This window comes from Rhinatrema bivittatum, chromosome 10 (genome assembly GCF_901001135.1).
Source record: "Rhinatrema bivittatum chromosome 10, aRhiBiv1.1, whole genome shotgun sequence".
In the NCBI taxonomy this organism is placed as follows: Eukaryota; Metazoa; Chordata; class Amphibia; order Gymnophiona; family Rhinatrematidae; genus Rhinatrema; species Rhinatrema bivittatum.
The window spans coordinates 112,758,010-112,779,890 of NC_042624.1; the positions used below are offsets into that span (position 1 = coordinate 112,758,010).

Sequence of the window (21,881 nt, forward strand, 5' to 3'; positions counted from 1 at the left end):
ACAATGAGAAAACACTAATACATGTCAATTTCAAGTTTCAATTTTCAGACTATATTTGAAGGTTTCACAGGATGAAGGTTTCTGATACTTAAAGGTTGAAACATTCTAACTAAAAATTCCTTTAAGGCAAGCAACAACAAAAAATGTCAAGAAATATTTGCAAACAGTGGTTAAATCTGTAAGAAGAGACTCCAGGACGGATTAAGGTGCACACAGTTAATCTATTACCTTATATCATAAACAAAAAACTGAGAAAGAGGATGATGTCTTCAGTTTTTAGCTTCAGGCTGTTACTCCAAATTGGATTTTCTAATGGGAATTTCCAGACAATCAACTTCTCAATTAGCAAAATCTCAGTTTCATAATTTGTTTGCCCTATAACTAAATTTTCGCATTAATAATCACTACCAAATGGTTCATAAAATGTTCCTATATGTTTCAGAATGAATAGTTATTTTTCTTTCAATGGTGGTAAACAGATCCATTTAATGTCAGTAACTGTTGCACCTGAGCCATCCTAGAAGCCCACCTGTAAATAAAAGAAAAGGTGAAAAACAGACACAATTTTTATGTGTCCTCAAAGAAACAAAAGCAACTGAAGTCCAAACTTAAAAAAGAATTTGACATGCTGGTGGAAGAAAAGAAGGAATTAAAACAAAATAAAGTTAGTGAATTTAAAAAAAATAAATTATAGCATTTATAGCACCAAGCTGTGCCAACATGGACATCTGGCAATCTGTGGAATTCTAATTACCTCTTTACGCCATAGGCCATATTTAGCAAATTGTCCAGCCTGAAAAGAGAAGGAGGGTCTCTGGGTTAATGTCTCACAGATGGCAAGATCGCTCAATGGAACCATTATTAACAATGTTCCATTTTAAGAGAAACAAAATCTTCAATAACTTTACCTTAAATGTCGAACAGCTTAATAAGCAGCTCCCTTATTAAAGGGATATTGCCAACTCCTTTTAGGCCTATCAAGACCTTAGAATGGAGAAGTTCATAACCACTAAGCAAAAAAAGCAGCCTATTCTATTTGGAATTGCTTTTTTTTTTTTTTTTTTCTATGAAGGCATTTACCGAAAAATTATGAACTAACAAATTTTGACCATCCTGGACCGGAGTTTAATTTTATCAAACCAAAGCAAATCTTTGGCTTTTGTCAACGGTGTTTAATAAATACTTCAGCCTTTTGAAAAGGGCAACAAAATAACCACAGAAGCAAAATCTGTGTTGATGAGTAGGTTTTAAATTTGATTCAGTTTACAAATATCTTTCCATCAGTAGTATTTCAATACAATGAATCCAAAGGTTTGACTACACTATGTTGAAAACAACCACAAGTGCATAAGAATAGCCCTGTTGTAAAATGAACATCCTTTAGAAGTTAAACATCTTGAAAAGTTTGTCTCCTAGCATGGACCTGTCAGTAGAAACAAGCAGAGGTTTACAGGCCAAAACAGCAAAGGAGAAATAATTGGAGGCAATAATCATTTGAACTAAAGTATTTTTGGTACTATATAAATGTACTATATAAATAAATACATTAAAAATATCAACCACAGTTAAATAATATATTTCAAGAACCAGCTTTATAATATTTTGAACTACTGTTTTAAATTTCAGATTCTGCATTAGTTTAAGAGCGGACATTTTGCTATTTCTAATATACTTTCTTAATGAAAAGAAAGGTGAAGATGTGCAGTATCTTAACATTGCATTATTCTGTGTTAAAAAAAACCCCACACTTAAAATACTCCTGGACTTTATAAAGTACATTTTAGTGATAGCAAAGCTTGCACACTTCAGGTATTCACTTTCCAATGCAAATTAAGCTCATTAAGAGGGTGTCACAGTTCAGAATTCCACTAATACATATTTGCTGATTACAATCAATGCAGCATCCAATTTAGCAAGATTACACTTTCACCCTTTTGGATAGCAAAAAATTGAAACTATACTATTTCATAGCCCAAATCTTCAATATGGGCCGGATTTTAAAAGCCCTACGCACACAGGGCCTATTTTAAAAAGGCCCGGTGATGCGCGTAAAGCCCCGGGGCGGTCTGGGGGCGGGGCCAGAGGCCTCCGACCACAGCAGCCATTGCCGCTGTGTTGGAGGATCGTGTGCCGGCAGGCTGCCGGCGAGTGCAACTTGCGCCTGAAGGTAAGACAAAGGTCGCGGGGGTGGGTTAGAGTAGGGCTGGGGGGAGAAAGTTTAGGGGAAGGGGTGGGAAGGTCAGGCTAGCGGCAAGGGAACAGGGGAAGGCAGCGCAAATCGGCGCGCGCAAGGTGCACAATTGTGCACTCCCTTGCGCGTGCCGATCCCCGATTTTATAACATGCGTGCGCCTGCGCATGTTATAAAATCATATGTCCATGTGCGTGTGCCAGGTAGCGCGCACGCATGTCTTAAAATCTACCCCTATATGTTCATTTCACAAAACAAGAGAGGAGTGTCCTTCAGTACACAAAACCAATATAACACTCTTCGAAATAAAGATGGATGAGCCCAACCATAAAGCAACTGCTGAAGTAGTCAAAAAATGTGATATATAACAGAAGCTGGAAGATCTTTATTCAGAACTGTGACTTTTCCACAGGCTGACAGAATTTTTGTTTTTAAATAAAGAATATTTAGATAGAGTTTTAAAAAATTGGTTCTTTAAAGTTTTGGATAACTTGGCTCGTTTGAGCTACCCTTGATATCAGTTATTACTTTAAATCGGGAAGATATTATACGCAAACTGATAAAACTAAAAAGTAACAAATTACCAGGACCAGACAGTATATACCCAGAATTGGGAAAGAGCTAAAAACTGAAATTGCAGACTTATTACTAGTAATCTCTAACTTTTCAATCAAATCAGCTACAGTACCTGAGGATTGGAGGGTGCCCAATGTAACACGTATTTTTAAAAAGGGTTTTGGGATGAACTGGGAAACTACACATTCATACTGGGCAAACTGGTAGAAGCTAGTCTGAAGAGCAAAATTACTGGCCATTTAGAAAAACAGATTAATGGGGCAGATCCAACATGGGTTTAGCAAAGGGAAGTCTTGTCTTACAAATCTGTTAGATTTTTTTGAAGGGCTTAATAAACACATGGACAAGGGTGAGTCGGCTAATATAGTATATCTGGATTTTCAAAAGGTGTTTCACAAATTCCTTCATGAAAGGCACATCAAGAAATGAAAGAGTTCCAGAATAGGTGGCCTACTGTGGATTGGTAATTGGCTAAAAGATAAGAAAGAGTAAGATTGAATGGACATTTCTCTCAATGGAGAAGGGTAAATAGTGGAGTGCCCCAGGGTTCTGTACTGAGACAGATTTTTTTTTTTTCAAATTTTTCTTTATTGAATTTTCAATAAAGAAAGAGAAAAATTGGCAAGTAAGTATTGCAGTACAAAGAAAAAATCATACATAAATTTGCCCCAAAAATATATTGACTGCATATTCAACCCAATAATCATCGGGGAGAAGGAAATATGTGTGTGTGTGTGTGTGTGTGTATACATACACATACATATAATATGTCAATATATACATAAACACTTATATAAGGGAAATGAAATATTCTTGAGGGGAAAGGAGTAAAAATTAAACAACTGGTCTTATTCTTGAGTAGCTAAAGATAGACTTGCATTTGAACTGATCTTATCTAGTAAAAATGTCTCAAGATGTAATTCACTTTAGTTAGGTGAATATCCATAGGATCTCGGATAGATTGAGGAGAAGGGGATGAAATAATGATCTTAGCTTTCCTTTTCTTCCCATTCTTACAAGAGCAACAGGACCAAAAATAAGCTGTCCAGATGGAACAGATGATCCAGGTGAAACCTAACAAAGCCATGTGCCCCTTCTGCGTGCGCGGCTTAGGCGGTGTACCAGCAGTGACAGTGTGCTGCTCTGCTGGCTGATTTAAAGGGCCAGCAGTCACTCCTTGATGATGTTGCCCACCACGTTCCCAGGTGGGCTTGATGAGAGAGACCAGTCTCGCCTGCCCAAGCAGGCTCAGCAGATGGAAGGCCCTTCAAGTTCAGCTGGAAGATGGGGAGGTCCCCGTAAAACCTCTCCCCTCTGAGGCAAATGCTTTTTAATATATTATAAATGATCTGGGAAAGGGAGTGAGTTAAAAAATCTGCAGATGTCAAAATTATTCAAAGTAGTTAAATCACAAGGTGATTTTTAGAAATTGCAGAAGGATCTTGCAAGACAGGGAACTGGGCATCTAAATGGCAGATGAAATTTAATGGACAAGTGCAAAGTGATGCATATATGGAAGAATAATTCAAATTAGTTGCACAATACTGAGTTCTATATTAGATGTTACTACCCAGGAAATAGAATCTTGAGTCACTGTGGTTAATACTTTGAAATCTTTAGCTCAGGATGCTGTAGCAGTCAAAAAGACAAAAAGAATGATAGGTATAATGAAAGGAACGAAAAATAAAATGGAAAATATAATATCTCTGTATTGATCCATGTGCAACCATACATTGAGTAATGAGTGTAGCTCTAGCCATCCCATCTCAAAAAAGATACAGTGGAGCTAATGAAGGTACAGAGAAGGGTGCCAAAAATGATAAAAGGGATGGAAAAGCTAAATAAACAGTGGCTCTTCAACCTGGAAATGGCTGAAAGGAGATTTGACAGAGGTCTATAAAATCACAAATGGGATAGGATGGATAAAATAAGTAATGGTTATTTACCCTTTCCAGTAGGATTAAGGCTAGGGGATACTCCATGAAGCTTATAGGTAGCACTTTTAAAACAAATCAGAGATAGTATTTTTTTCACTCAGCTCACAATTAAACTATGAAAGAGGATGTGGTGAAAGCAGTTAGCATAGCTGAGTTTAAAAAGGGTCTAGCTGAAATGTCCATAAATCACTATAAGCCATGTAGACTTGGTAAAGCCACTGCTTATTCCTGGTTATGAGCAAGAAAGACTGGTCCTATTCTTTGGGATTTTACCAGGTGCTTCTGACCTGGATTGGTCACTGCTGGAGACAGGATGCTGGCCTTGACAGACCTTTGGTCTGACTCAGTATGGCATTTCTTGTATTATGTACAAATCTGACTCACACCATATAGCCATATATGGATATGATGAGCTATAAAATACAAATTTGCTTACTATAAACAGTCATTTCATTTTTCATTTTTATTTTCATTTTATTAAAATGTATTAAACGCCCTAAACAAACAAGGTCTAGGAGAAAACTAAGTTGCTTACCTGTAACAGGTGTTCTCCTAGGACAGCAGGATGTTAGTCCTCACATGTAGGTGACATCATCAGATGGAGTCTGGCAACTTTGACTGACATACTGAGGATGTCCTGCATGCCACTTATCCATGCGAGGTATCTCTTCAGTCTCATAAGTAGATTACAAAAAAATAAAACAACTAGGAGAGCCCAACTCCGCGGGGTGGTGGGCAGGTTTCCTGAGGGTTAACATCCTGCTGTCCTAGGAGAACACCTGTTACAGGTAAGCAACTTAGTTTTCTCCTAGGACAAGCAGGATGGTAGTCCTCACATGTGGGTGAATCCCTAGCTATAGGCTGGCCCTGAAAAATAATGGGACCAACGGACAACAAACAGGTGCCAACGGGCACAACAACAAGGTGCTGTTGGTAACAGTGGGGAACCCAAACCAGGGGCCTTTGGTAGGAAGAGTTGGGTTCATAGCTGGAAGAGATTCCTGAGGTCAGACTGGCCGAACCTGCTATCCCGGCGGCTGTCCCTGTCCAGACAATGAGCTGTGAAGGTGTGGAGAAAACTCCATGTCACATTCTTGCAAATCTTCCCCATTGGAACTGCATGTAGGTGAGCCACATACACACAGACACCATAATGTGCATGGATGCAACCCTCAGCTTGGGACTCCCCACAGATCATGTCTAATTCAGCCCTGCTTATCCACAGAACAGAGCAAGTTTGCTTACCGAAAACAGTGTTTTCTGTAGATAGCGGGATGAATTAGTCATGAGCTTCCCACCCTCCTCCCTGGAGAATACGTTAACCTTCCATTGGCTTGAATATGGGCTGAGGAGATTTCTGGGCAATGCCTGCGAGGGAATTCCTGCACATTCTCTGTAGAGCTCAAAAGTTCTACCAGCTTTGGGAGACAGCTCCGTTCAGTGCCACCTGAAGATATCATCCACAGATCATGTCTAATACATCCTTCTGACTATGGAAAACACCATGGGGTAGATTTTATAAATTTGTACACACGCGAACAAGAGTACGTGGGATTTCAATAGATACGCGCGTAGCCGCGCATATCCATTAAAATCTGGAGATGGTTTTCAGGGGTGATGAGTCAGACGAACTGAACAAAATCACTGTGAACCTGGAAAATGTAGTAGGCCAGATTGATAAACTAAAGAGTAGCAAATCACCTGGACCGGATGGTATGCATCCTAGGGTACTGAAGGAACTCAGAAATAAAATCTCTGATCTATTAGTTAAAATTTGTAACCTATCATTAAAATCATCCATTGTACCTGAAGACTGGAGGGTGGCCAATGTAACCCCAATATTTAAAAAAGGCTCCAGGGGCGATCTGGGTAACTATAGACCAGTGAGCCTGACTTCAGTGCCGGGAAAAATAGTGGAAACTATTCTCAAGATCAAAATCATAGAGCATATAGAAAGACATGATTTAATGGAACACAGTCAACATGGATTTACCCAAGGGAAGTCTTGCCTCACAAATATGTTTCAATATTTTGAAGGGATTAATAAGCATGTGGATAAAGGTGAACCGGTAGATGTAGTGTATTTGGATTTTCAGAAGGCGTTTGACAAAGTCCCTCATGAGAGGCTTCTACGAAAACTAAAAAGTCATGGGATAGGAGGCGATATCCTTTCGTGGATTGCAAACTGGTTCAAAGATAGGAAACAGAGAGTAGGATTAAATGGTCAGTTTTCTCTGTGGAAAAGGGTAAACAGTGGAGTGCCTCAGGGATCTGTACTTGGACTAGTGCTTTTCAATACATATATAAATGATCTGGAAAGGAATACGACGAGTGAGGTTATCAAATTTGCGGATGATACAAAATTATTCAGAGTAGTTAAATCACAAGCGGACTGTGATACATTACAGGAGGACCTTGCAAGACTGGAAGATTGGGCATCCAAATGGCAGATGAAATTTAATGTGGGCAAGTGCAAGGTGTTGCATATAGGGAAAAGTAACCCTTGCTGTAGTTACACGATGTTAAGTTCCATATTAGGAGCTACCACCCAGGAAAAAGATCTAGGCATCATAGTGGATAATACATTAAAATCGTCAGCTCAGAGTGCTGCAGCAGTCAAAAAAGCAAACAGAATGTTAGGAATTATTAGGAAGGGAATGGGTAATAGAATGGAAAATGTCATAATGCCTCTATATCGCTCCATGGTGAGACTGTACCTTGAATACTGTGTACAATTCTGGTCGCCACATCTCAAAAAAGATATAGTTGCGATGGAGAAGGTACAGAGAAGGGCAACCAAAATGATAAAGGGGATGGAACAACTCCCCTATGAGGAAAGGCTGAAGAGGTTAGGGCTGTTCAGCTTGGAGAAGAGATGGCTGAGGGGGGATATAATAGAGGTCTTTAAAATCATGGGAGGTCTTGAACGAGTAGATGTGACTCGGTTATTTACACTTTCGAATAATAGAAGGACTAGGGGGCACTCCATGAATTTAGCAAATAGCACATTTAAGACTAATCGGAGAAAATTCTTTTTCACTCAACACACAATAAAGCTCTGGAATTTGTTGCTAGAGGATGTGGTTTGTGCAGTTAGTATAGCTGGGTTCACAAAAGGTTTGGATAAGTTCTTAGAGGAGAAGTCCATTAACGGCTATTAATCAAGTTTACTTAGTGAATAGCCACTGCTATTAATTGCATCAGTAGTATGGGATCTTCTTAGTGTTTGGGTAATTGCTGGGCTTGATGGACCCTTGGTCTGACCCAGCATGGCAATTTCTTATGTTCTTATCAAGTATCTCAGGATGCTCATTACGTCTGATGGGGGGGTCCTGTTCTTTCTGGACAACTATATTTAATGCCTTTCCCATTTTCTCAACACATTTTGAGTGAGAGCTTCAGGAAGAGAAGAATAAACCATGGGTGGAGTAGATGGTATATCCTTGTGGTGCTTCCAGCGGGCTCTCTCAGTGATGGTATATTAGACCAGGAAGAGTATGGAGTATGGAGAACCGGGTAGACTGTGTCCTACCGATGGGAGTGTCATTGGAAATGGCCCTTTTGTTAGAAGAGGGGCGAAGCTTCCCAGAAGATGATGAAGTGAGAAGTGGAGGAGCACCTGGCATAATCTTGGATGGCAACTTTTCTTGAATCTCATAGACTGGTGGAAAAACTGGATGATGTGATTCTGGAATCAAAGAAGAGAAGAAACCTCAAATTATATCTGCTATGTGGTCTACCGACTGCTGTGAATGTTGAGCTGGTGTTGGCAGAGCATCTTCCTCCAATACCATAATGGACTCATGTTCTATCATGAAGAATGGTCCCAACAGTAAGGGATGTATTGTCGGAATTGGGTCCAGTGTTGTAGGTGAAGACCTTGAGAAAATAGTTGAGCTGGAACGAAAGATGTTGTAATTGGAGGTGGCAGGTTAAGGATAGACACTGCTCTGGCTGAATTGTAAGCAATATATAATTGAGTAAGCAATGCAGCATGTAAGAAATCATGGGCATAGAGTTCTTCTGGGTTTATTGGTAAAATCAGGTAAGAGATGCTAGTTCTGGAGTTTTTGGATTTGTGAGAGACCATTGAATGTTGTGAAGCCTCATCTTAGTTAAGGGGCAGGATGTCTACTTTTGCTAGTGTTGACTTCTTTGAGGATTTTTGTTTATGCATGGATTATTTTTGAGGAACACTTTACTCAGCATGGTGTGATGATTTTTGCACCAGTAGAATCAATGTTTCATGCATTGGACACCTCAATGCATTAGACTTAAGATGTTTTATCTGCCGAGAGTCCCAATGTTCTGTGCATGAACGAGATGTGTGCTAATCTCATTGATGCATTTATTTATAAAATTTATAGCCCACTTATCTACAACACAATTGTTAAACAAAAAGACAACAATGTGCCTTGAGTTTCTTTCTGAACTGCAACAAATTAGACTCTGCTTTAAGTGTCTCAGGTAGCTCATTCTATAACTCTGGGCCTGCAACATAACATATGCGCTCTCTAGACTCAGCTAATCATACTCGAAGAACTGAAGGACTCTCTAAAAGATTATGAAAAGAGAACTTCAGTGTGCAAGCTGGTTGATAATTTTATATAAATGAAGCTAAAACAGAATGGGGCTAGACCGTGAAGAGCTTTGAACACCAAAAGTAAAATTTTAAAATGGAGACTCCAAAAAAATCGGTAACCAGTGGAGTTTGATTAAGTTTATGTCAATCTCTCTGATGCACCATGTGTCAATCATCTCGATGCGTCGATATCTTCAGATGTCCAAGTGTTGTCTTTGATGCATTGATGTTTTTGACGCATTGTGAGTTAAGTGCTTCGATGATGTTTGCTTTTGGTGGACCAGTGCATCATGCGTTGATGTGCTCGGTACATCTTGGTGGGCCATTTTTTGCAACTTATTTGTTGAGGAAAGTGTCAATAGCTTTGATGTACTTCCAGAATATAGGATTTTGCAGCGTAGTTGTTGAGTCCTTTTTCATTTTGGCTGGCACTGGCTCAGATTGAGTTGACTGGGTTGATGTTCAATAGTGTTTTGCCTTTGGTGGCATTTTTGCCAGTTCCAAGGACAGTGCACATGGTACACCCGGTGCATGTAGACTTAGCCAGCCTGGATTCTTTTGATGCAATGACACATTAGATTACTTACTTCTGTGGGAGTCTGAGGACCTGTAGCTTTTCAACACTGACCTACTGGAGCATAGTCCTTGAACCTTAGCTGCCCTCGACCACTGTGAGCGTGAGGACATCATCCCACATGCTTCACAGATATGTTGATAGTGCTTCAGACTGAGATGATGTTAGCAATGTTCATGGCTGTCTGTGATGGACATGACTTGCCACAGGTCTTGAATCTGCCCATGTCTCTTTTTTGGAGGGTGGAGGGAAGTAGCACTGAAAATTGGTGTTGTGGGTTCTCTGTGAAAATAGCAAGGTTGTTTTTAAAAAATTTTTTTAAGTAAGCAGAATTCTGAGAAGTGAGGGAGAGAAAGACTGAAATCTGTCTGTGCGAAGCGTGGACAAAAAGAGACTGAGGAGATTCTGGGCAATGTCCGTGCAGGAACTCCTACACATGCTCAGTTGAGCTCAAAAGCTCTATCAGCTTTGAGAGACAGCTCCATTCAGTGCTGCCTGATGTCACCCACAGATCATGTCTAATTCAGCCCTGCTTATAGATGGAAAAGATGTGTTCAGTTTGGGATATTGAAACTAAAGACTACTACAACATAACGGGAGGCATAAGCTGAAAGAAAGAACAGGGTTTCCCATTGCCTATTCTCTACTGTTTAGTGTTGCAAATGAATCCTGTGGTCTCACAATAAAGTGATCCTCTTCCTGTCTTTTTGGGCCTAAACAATCATAGGTCAGCAGGCAGTAGCAGTTGGCTGGCTATGCAACAATGCCAACAAACAGAGGAATTGCTAGGTACCTAAAGGTTCCAGGGCATAGGCCTATCAGCCTTCCCCTTCCCTTTCCCCCACACCCCCAAGATTTTTATAATGAAACAACTGATCACAATCAGCAGCTTCCCCTCCCCCAAGAATAATCCTATAGCATCACAAAATTGGACATCACACAATTATACTTTCAATGATCTATATTCCTATATAGCTGCCAGAGTCATTGTACATAAACTATGACAGGGGAACAGGCCTGTTAATTCAATCCTGGCAGATATCCCATGGCTCCTTCCACACTTGCCTCTAACCATGCTTCCTTACTACTCACCATTTAAAAATATCCAAATTTTGGTGTCACCTCAGTAAAAGCAACACAAACCTCGTCTGTTACCAGTAACATTGTGAAAAATAAAACCCAGCCAAAAATGTACTCAGAATCTATAGAGCAAACCACAACACACAGCCAAACTCTAACAGTAACAATCCTATCCATGAAAAGGCAGCACTGGAAATATTACAACAGGCCCTAGAACACCAATATACTTCATACTGGGTAAAAACCAAGCTATCGTCTTCTACACACTGGCAGGATACCTTGCTTAGGTCACACAGAAGACCATTACCAAATACTAAATAAATGAAACCAATTAAACGTATATAGACAAATCTGAAATGGAAATCCAGAAAAGCAAGACTTTGCATACAGTCTAACAAAGGAGAAAGAAAAACAGAAATGCATTTCCTCCTGTAGTGAGCAAAATACGAAAATATTAGAGACACACATCTCAAAGCCGACATATTCCAATTACTAAACCCAAAATAAAATATATATTTTTACCCTTGTTGTCTGGAAATGTAACTTTTCTATTCATATTGGCCCCAGACTATTTTTTTTCCTCTTTTCTCTTAACTCCTTTTTTAGGGTCTCCTGTCCATATGAAAATCTTATCTTTCCTCCTGTCTTTATTTCTTCCCCTACATCACTCTCTATCATTGATCTTTCCTTTTCATCTCTTTTCTCCATTTTCCTCATAGCTAGATTTCTATTTTTTCCCCTAACTTATTCTCCTGTCTTCCTTTTTTCACTTCTCACCTACCTACCAGCTTTCCATTTCCCACTTATCTCCTTCCCAGTTCATCTCAATGCTCTTACCCCTCCCCAACCTTCTTTTTCTCCCTGTCATTGCTGACTCCTTAATCTCTACCTTACACCCCCTATACTCAATCTCCTTCCACGCCTTCAACTACTTTCCTCTGCCTCTAAACCCCCTTGGCAACGTCTGTCACTTATCTAATAAATGTTCACATTTGAGTGAGGTTAGGGATAGAGCATTATCTGTAGCAGGCCCAAAATTATGGAACTCTCTATCGACTGATTTAAAACACAAGGAGACTTTGCAGCCTTCAAAAAAGATTTCAAAACATGGTTATTCCGGCAAGCATATGAGAGTTCACTGGTTACTTAACATCATTGCAAGCGAAAAGGGTTGAGGCATTTTTTATCTTCATTCTTTTATCTCCCTTCTATTTTATTTTGTTAGGTACTATTTATTCTGTTTAACATTTTCATTTATTTAAAATTACTTATATTTTATTATTATGTAATTATATTATTCTATTTATCTTATTTCAAGCTGTCTTATCTATTATTTTACTATTTTAATTATTATAATTAAGTATTATGGTTTTAATTATAAACAGTTATGACTATCCAACAGAATAGCAGTTTATAAATCTAATAAATAAAATCCCCTCCCATACCTCCAGTCCCTTTTCTTCTTTCTCCTACCCCTTACCCAGCACCTCTTTCCTAGCCCCATTTTCACCCTTCTCTTACCCTCTTCAAAGACTCATCCCTTTCCACTGCTTTTTATTCTCTTCTCTAGCCTACGAGGTCCTTTACACCATATCTTGATCTTTCACCACCCCATATCTCACAACTCCCAGTCCATTTTATACCTCCCTCAATTTCTGAGTCCTTATTCTCCTCACTTATCCCAACTCTCTCCCACCCAATCTTTGAGACCATACTCTTCCCATATGTTCCAGTTAATATCTTTGCAATTGATTGTCTCTCTTCTTATTTAGTATGCTTCCTGTTATAGCTTTTGTTCAATTGTTAAAATTCTTGCATTTTGAACTTTTGTAAACCATTATGATGGCTTTACCGAATGACGGTATATAAAACTCATAAATAAATAAATAAATAAATATTGCAAAGTCCTCACTTTCCCACACAATCCCCACCCAATCTTTGAGTGCCCGCTCTCCTCACACATGCCCAAGCCTCCATTCTCTTTCTCATATTCAACCTCCTTTCACACTCATCTTCCCCAACCTAGGAGTCCCGACTTTGTCCTCTTCCATCCCTACCCACTCACCAAATCTGCAAATGCCTCATTCTCCTCCCTGAGCCTCCACTCTCCCCCATCCACCCAATCCAGGAGTCCTTGCTTGCACCAGACAAACTGGGAATCCCCTCTCCCAATATGAATGATCTGGGAATACCCACTCTCTCTTCCTCTTCCCTTCCCAGCCACCAAATATGGGAATCTTCACGTCGTCCCATCTACTCCTTCCAAATCTCCGGTCTTCCCTCCAACCACCTCCCAGGGACCTCAAATGTGTTTCTGAGGCTACCCCTGTCTGCCTCCCCCCCCCTCATTTCCATTCTTCCTGCTCTAGGCTGCTTGTAATCCAGCCACTCCTTCTCTTGCACTGCTGAAAATTTATCTGTGCCTGCATGGTTTAATGATTCTCTGTGTGAAGCGTGTGGCTTTGTACCTACGAAGCCCCATGCAGTTGAAACCGTGAATTATTGAACCGGGCACAGAAGTGAGGTCAGTGCTGTAAAAGGAGAAAAAGGCAGGCAGGGTCAGTCTCAGAAACAAACTTTGTCAAGGGAGGAGGGAGAGGGCACTGGTAAAGAGATCTGGGGCAAGGGTCCATAGCTAATGAAGCCCATAACAGCAAATTTACCGTTATCCGCTGATCCATAACCTATTTACAGGTCGATACAGTTCAGAGCACTCCGACGGAGCGCACTGTTAACCTGTCATTGGACGCGTGTTTTCCCTTACCCCTTATTCAGTAAGGGGTGGAAAACGCGCGTCCAACCCGCCGAACCTAATAGGGCCCTCAACATGCAAATGCATGTTGATGGCCCTATTAGGTATTCACGCACGATTCAGAAAGTAAAATGTGCAGCCAAGCCGCACATTTTACTTTCAGAAATTGGCACCTACCCAAAGGTAGGCGCTAATTTCTTTGCATCCTAAACTTGCTGTTTTAAGGCATTATCTTACCTGATCAAGTAACCTGTAACATGCAACCGGCATTTAACTACATATGTCGTAACCTGTAACTTGTAACTCACCAGCTCTCATTTTGTATCCCATTGCTTTTCCCTTACCCAGCTCTTCAAAGTTGTGAGTCCTCCACCTAATATTTAACAGCCTCCCAGTTTCTCTGTCTTTACTGGAATGTACCCCAATTTTTAAGCTGTACCGAAGTTTTAATCTACTTGTTTTAAATGTTCCTTGTTTTAATTGTTCCTTGTATCGCTCCCAAGCGACTGTTCTGTTTCAATGTAAACCGGGTGCACAGAAAAGCAGTAAAAACTGCTTTTATGTGCACCCGCCGACTTAATATCATGGTGATATTAAGTAGGAGGTCCCGAAGGGTAAAAAAAAAAAAAAAAAAATTGAAGTTGGTCGGCGGCTGGCGGGTCGAAAACCGGACGCTCAATTTTGCCGGCGTCCGGTTTCCGAGCCCGTAGCTGTCAGCGGGCTCGAGAACCGACGCCGGCAAAATTGAGCGTCGGCTGTCAAACCCGCTGACAGCCGCCACTCCGGGCCAAAAGGAGGCGCTAGGGACGCGTTAGTGTCCCTAGCGCCTCCTTTTGCCTGTTTCTACCGCCGGGCCTAATTTAAACACTGTATTGCGCACACAGGCGAGTGGCCTGTGCGTGCGTCGGGAGAGTGGTCATTCGCCCGCTCTCCCGCGGACTTTATTGAATCGGCCTGTTAGTTTGCCCAATATTGTTTTGGTTAAACCCCCCCCCCCCCCTCCAACCCCCCCCCCCACAACCTTCCCCAAAACACAACAACTCAACTTCCTGTTTATTAATATATTGTATTTTTTAAATCTGGCTTGGAATTTTCCTCTTGTTCCTTGGGCTTTTAGTGCAATCAGACCTGGTATCTGCTGAGCTATGGCACCGTGCACCTTCACTTGCATCTACCTGAATTTTCTCCACTAGGTGTTGCTATTACACAATAACTGTGAACCTGGACTTGGTATCATCCCCAGCCCCAACCAGCTCAGAGCGCAGAAGCTTTGCTCTGAGAATTGGACTTGGGAGACAACATGGAGCACATGCTACTAAGTCATTGAGTTGGCCTGTTTTCTTAAATTTTGGTATGCCCTGAGATTTAATAAACAACTCTTCCAAATGAAATACAGAGTACTATATTTTCAGACTTTAATAATTTTAGTCCATAAAAAAGTTATGGAATGTAATTAATCAGACCAATAAAACAGCGCTCTATCAGCATCTAAGTCGTTTGTGGGCAATTTTCCCAATTGTCTGCATTGGGAGAAATACAGCATGTACCTTTTGCCTGTGGGATTTGCATCCACACTGAAAGCAAAAGTACACGTGTACATTTTTTGTGGGCTATGCGCATAAAAATGTTCATGTGTAAATGTAATGTGCAAATCTTTGCGCAGTGTTTTTTTTTTTTAAACATTATTCTATTTTCCTTTTCTTATGCATGCTGTTTTTCTGTGTGCACTTGTTTCACAACCTATGTCCATGCACACAATTGCACGGCTTATAGGGAACATTGATGTTACTAGCACTTGCTTTTCTAGCAGTAGATTTTTGCTGGAAAGGTATGTGCAAAAATATAAAAATATCATCTACTTCTGTTTTGGCTCTGCTAGGTCAGCTCCTTTCAATGCAATTAAAAGTACATACACTGGACATTAAGATAGCCAAATAATGCGGGTAAATTTTTTTTTTAACCCATATAAATCACTTTGAAAACTGCCCTCCCTAAATATATTAAATTACTACTGAATGAAATGCATTCTAATAAAGATTTGTGACCACGTTATAGTCAACTAATGTGAAAGCTATGCCAAACTCTAAAACAGAGCAGGGTTATCCCTGGGAAATGCATAATTCATTCTGATTATTCAATATGCATCCTGCCTATTTGTCTATGACCATGTTTACAACAGTGTTTCTCCCAGTTTATGGAAAATTCCTTAGTAAATTTGTTTCTATGATTCTAGATAGTAGTAGCTTCCTTTAGAACCTAGTCCACAGTGATTTTGTGTTTTGAGGATGGGATATTATAAAGAAATTCAAGTCACTTGGAAATTAAAACAAAATACACATTTAAGGCAACTGCTCCAACCAGAAGAACGGATCCAGGTAAAGTCTTAGCTCCTTCGTTGATAATTACCTGAATCTCTGAGCCTGATGATGAAGGGGTCCAGGGTAACGCCTGTTTGGAGACTGGTACAGCTGTGAAAGCAGTGCCTGGCTTGTTTTCTGGCTAGGGTTGTTGGCAAACTTCACAGTAATTGGTTCTGTAGCACCACTAGGTTTCTGGCCATTTAGTCCCTTTATGGCTTCTTCTGCCTCTATTCTTTTATCAAAACGGATAAATCCCACACCTCGAGATACACCTGGGAATAAAACAAATGACGTTCTTAAAACAATTTTGCCAAAGATCAACATGGAGTGTTCAATAATTTAAAAAAAAAAAAAAAATCTCTGCAGTTGAATCTGTGTTTTAGTTTTATATCAGAACTTGACCAGAATGTTCAGGTAAACCAGCAGCACATGCACATAAAATCACTGCTGAGCAGACTGTATTGGTCTTTGTCTGCCATCATTTGCTACATACAGCTGATGCCAATGGGATTTATAGTAGAAAAGCACCAGGTCTCTAATATAAGATATTAATGTATTTGATATATGATTATATTAAATTCATATCTTTTGAAATGTGCTATAATGTTCCAAAGAGATAGTACGGATATGGTTTTTAAGGACAATACAAAAATTATAATTGATAACTTGGTTCATAGGCTTGAATCAACAGAAATCAGGAGATTTTTTCTTGTACACCATATTCTGGATAAAGCATCAATGGGACTGAAAATGGTATGGCACATGCTTTTGGATTCTCTTTATTTAGAAAAGCGGTTCTATCATATTTAATGTGACAAAAATACTGAATGAAGAAGGTATTTTTGGATGAATAAAACTAAAAATCCTTTCCTTTCTCCCTTTCATCAGTCCGTGGAAGAAAACCTTCTAAATTTCAGCTTTAGCAGTAATACTAGATTCTTTAACAAATGAATTTGCTTAGTCTTGGCTATTTTGCTTCTTCTCCTTGTCTTATCACTAGATGTGTCTCTCTTTTTCCTGATTTTACTTCACGTATGTTCACACTTCTGTGAGATGACACGAGCACACTTTTTTTTTTTAATGTTTGTACTCTGTTTTTATAAGTCTCTTTCCCAGAATTCACTCTTTAGCTGTTTATATTGCATTCAAACTTTAGATACCTCAGTATGTTTATAGCAATTTCAGGAATTCATAATTGTAGAAGTAGCTAAGGAGGAAAGTGCTGAGGAAAGTGTTGAGAAACCTGAAACACCAATATCAATTAAGAAATTAACAAAAATCATAAAAGCAAGCTCTTGATTTTAAACAAGTTCATTTTCTAAAGTTATTTGTTATATATTTAAATCATTTATTTTTTAAATTGACCTGCCGTGCTAAGCGGATTACAATAAAAAGTACAAATACAAAAATAAAGAGACATACTCAAAACATAAGCATTGACAACTTGTATCCCAATTATCTAAATCATCATGAACGCCTCCTGAAACAAGAGAGAGTTCAGTTGTTTACAAAACGTACTCAAATCTCTCAAATCACACAAAGAAACATGAAGATCATTCCACGAAGACATACATACACTGTTAGTATTAAACAGGCATGCAAGTAGCAAACTGCACAATATTCCTTCAAAAACACTACAGAGTTTTGACTGGCAGTAATTTCTATTTACACAAGAAAGCTTAACGTATTGATGAGCATTGAAAGTATCTCACATAAATTGAGCTTCTATAGAAATAGGAGAGAGTCAGATCTTCACTCTGCATATACTTGAACACACTCGGCCTACTTTGTAGATCACAGCACTATTTACTTATTTAAAATATTTCTTTCCTCCCCCATCAACCATTCTAAGCAGGTTAAAAAAAATTACACTCATAAAATTTACATTATAAAACACACAGACAAGTCAGTTTCCCCAAAACTCCCTTGCAATAGCTCCAAAAGAAGATAGCACAAGGACTACAAATGTTTTTGTCAAGAAAATAAGTAAAGGTAAGAGGAGAAAGAGGCCACTTTGGTTTTCTAAGGAAGAAACCGAAAAGGATAGGGAAATAAGGTTAGCGTTCAATAAACTACAAGAGATCACAGAGAGAGGAAGTCTGGTGACAATATCTGGAAAAGCAGTCACGAAAGTGAAGATGCAAGTGGAAGAAAAAAGAGCAAAAATCGTAAAAAAGGACAAGATATTACTTTAGGTATTTTAATGAGGCAAAGGGGAAGAATATGTAGAGACTAATGGGGGAAATTCAGAATTGCTTGACAAATATTTCTGTTCGGTGTTCACTGAGGAAGGGCCAGGAGTAGGACCACAGAAAATGGACACATATAGGACTGGAAGAGGGGTAAACCCAAACAATTTTCAGAAGTCTGTATTCATAAGGAGTTAGCTAAACTAAAAGTAGATAAAGCATTGGGAGCAGATGGGCTACGTCTGAGGATTTTAAGAGAACAAAAGTGGAAATAAAGAGCAGGCTGGAAACTGCAGGCCGGTTAGTCTGACCTCTGGGAGTGATTAAAGTAATGGAATCAGGTTTGGTGTTAGGCGCCCTAGGCAAACCTTACAGCCTTGCCCCTCATCTACTCCCACCCTCTCCCTGGTGGCACCATTCCCATTCACACAATTAAAACATTCTGCATTCATAATAAATCTTACATGATAAAGGACAATCTACAATCTTCTGAGGTAAAATGTTACTTACAACAACATGCATATTATATTTACAAGCACTGCTCTGGTGCCAACCGAAAAACCTGCAAAGATGACACTAGGAAACCATATGGTATTAGGCCCAAAGAGAGCCACGAGTAAATTGAATTACAAAATAGCAAACTCCCATACCGAAACAGCATTAACTGTCAGCAGTCAACAGGAACAATCTTATCTATGAAAAGGCAACACTACAGACATCCTATTAGGAAAACGGAACAAGCCAGGCTGCTACAGATCCCTACACAGAAAGTACAAGCTAACAGAATACCTCACCTCAGTTGGACATGAAAAACACAGAAGAGACCATAAAGTATAAATGGAAATGCGCAGACAAAAACCTAACTGCAGTGCAATAATAGAAAAAGAAAAATGGAAGCATCATTCCTCATAAAACATCAAACAAAATCAATAAAATATAAAACATCAAACATAATCGTAAAGCTATACTAACAAAAAGAATAAAAATTTTAAAACAGGTGACAAATAGAACATCCAATAATGAAAAAAAATCATATTTTTTTAAACATTTCTCAAATACCAATAAAATATTGCGAAACAGCATATACATCAAATAACACCTAATTAAAACTAACAAGGATTTTAAAAAAATCACCTGCTCACCATACCTGGGAACGTTTGATTTCCAAATTTCCTGAGACTGTCATAGATTAGAACAATGGTTCTCAACATTGGAGTGTCACCAAGAGGTGGAAGGTGCATCACCAAAAATCTGAGATTGCAAGTCTGTGCTTTCTATAACAGCCACAGGTGCTTGCTGCTTGAGGACAGTGCAGAATAAGGAGCTAGGACTTAAAATTCCCTGTTGCTGTTTTCCCCTCACCCCTGACAATCACTGCCACCACCAATCTAAGCCATAAATGTTGCAGTCTTCCCTGCCACCCCTTCCCCTCCCCCTGCTTCTTAGAGTTTCAGTTTTTCTCTCTATGCTTGTTTATAATTTATGATCTTTTATTCTGTATTAGATAGGAGTCAGTCTGCATTCTGCATGTTTGACAGAGGTGAGGGATTCTGCTAACTAGGATGCAAATTCTGTGTAGGGATCTTGCTTTGTTTTTCCAATAGTAAGTATACTGTGTTCTATATTTGCAGTCTTACCTTTTCATAGGTAAGATTGTTGCTCTTCAAGTCCTGTTGTTAGTACTCTTATGGTATGGCTGGTATGCTATATAATTTCTAAAAGTCTTTTTAGCAGATTTTCATGTCATTTCACAAAGTGGCTGGCAGGGAAGGGATTTTGAAGTACTATTTCTGAGAGGATATCAGAATTTGAATATATTTTTTGTATGGTGAGTTGAAAGGGGAAATTTCCTAACTCTGCACTGTATAAACTCCAGAAAAGGAGGTTGACAGTGAAATGCATGAGTGTGTCTGATCGGAAAACTATGAGCTGCTTATGCATATCATTCCCAGATTTCTCACTGATGCAGTAAGCAAAGATTTAAATTTTTGTGAAAATAACATTTAATAATGATATCTTTCTCCTGCATCATTTTCAACAATAAAATATCTAGGATTTTTTTTTAGTATAGCTATTAAATGTAATGTACAATGTGTCACGCACGTGAGCATCATCTGTCAGGTGTATCATGATGGAAAAAAAAGTTGAGAACCACTGGATTAGAGAACATAAGAACATGCCATACTGGGTCAGACCAAGGGTCCATCAAGCCCAGCATCCTGTTTCCAACAGTGGCCAATCCAGGCCATAAGAACCTGGCAAGTACCTAAAAACTAAGTCTATTCCATGTTACCGTTGCTAGTAATAGCAGTGGATAATTTCTAAGTCAACTTAATTAATAGCAAGTAATAGGGATGTGAATCATTTTTGAACGATTAAAATTATCGTCAGATAATTTTAAAATCATCCAAAATCGTTAGAGTGCACGATACAATACAAATGCCCCCGATTTATCGTCAGGGGCATTTGTATTGTATCGTTAAATAGGACGCGGGAAAACCGGCACACCAAAAAAACCCTAAAACCCACCCTGAACCTTTAAAACAAATCCCCCACCCTCCCGAACCCCCCCCAAATGTTTTAAATTACCTGGGGTCCAGTGGGGGGGGGGGGGGGGGGTCCCGGCGCGATCTCCCGCTCTCTGGCCACGGCTGCGTTAATAGAAATGGCGCCGGTGGCCCTTTGCCCTTATCATATGACAGGGCAAAGGTAGCGCCGGCGCCATTTTGGTTCCTGGCTCCCGACGTCACGCGTGCAGGAGATCGCTCCCGGATCCTCGCTGAACCCCCAGGGTTATGCACCTCTACCAGTAGATGGAGATGGAACAAAGATGATGTCATGGTATAAATAACCCTGCACTAACATCAGCTCACCAGTATTCTCTACAAAAGCCAACTGTGGACAACAAAACAATATATGAACATAACTATTAACAGACAACCATTCAAGAACTCAGTTAACAGGAAAACACTGAACTCAGACAAGGAGTGTAATATCACTAATCCAGGGACTGGATCTGACTCTTACCAGTATTCCCTGGAAATCCAGTCACTCAGGAGGATAATATCACCACCATCTGGCAGCTAAGGGCAGGAATTGTGGATTAACCTGTCCTCATTAAAGAAAAGGAAATTATCAGGCAAGTAATAATTTCTCCTTTCTTAGCATTCAGACAGAATAATCCACACCAGTGGGATGCATCAAAGCTACTCCGGACAAGGTGGGAGGCTGCCTGTGGTCTGTTCAACACCACATGGACGAAGGCTGCGTCCTCCCGGGCCTGCACATCCATGCGATAATGCCTGGAAAAGGAGGACCATGTCGCAGTTCGACAAATCTCGATGGGAGACAGCAATCTAATCTCCGCCCATGACTGCCTGAGCTCTAGTGGAAAGAGTCTTAACCTAATTAGGTAACGGTTGCTCAGCATCCACATACGCAGTTCTGACTACCTCCTTAATCCAGTGGGCTATCGTAGCCCGTGACACCGGCTCACCCTGTTTACTCCCACTATGGAGTATAAACTGCCAGTCCATCTTCCTGAGAGGTTTAAAAACCTCCAAATACCTCAAAATATGCCTCTTGACATCCAAGGTCTGCATCAGGCGATATTCATCCGCACCTCTCTCCCTGTCCAGAGT

At 39.8% G+C, this 21,881-nt stretch overlaps 1 protein-coding gene across 1 annotated transcript in view; it reads right to left on the reverse strand.

The window, feature by feature from the left end:
* The window catches only part of ELAVL4 (ELAV like RNA binding protein 4), a 187,048-nt gene that overhangs the window by 3,416 nt on the left and 161,751 nt on the right, over nt 1-21,881 (reverse strand). Inside the window, exons 4-5 of the mRNA XM_029618774.1 lie at nt 16,098-16,323; nt 755-793 (exon numbers count right to left, since the gene is read on the reverse strand). Coding sequence (XP_029474634.1) covers nt 755-793; nt 16,098-16,323 — 265 coding nt within the window. The remainder of the gene's footprint in view (nt 1-754; nt 794-16,097; nt 16,324-21,881) is intronic.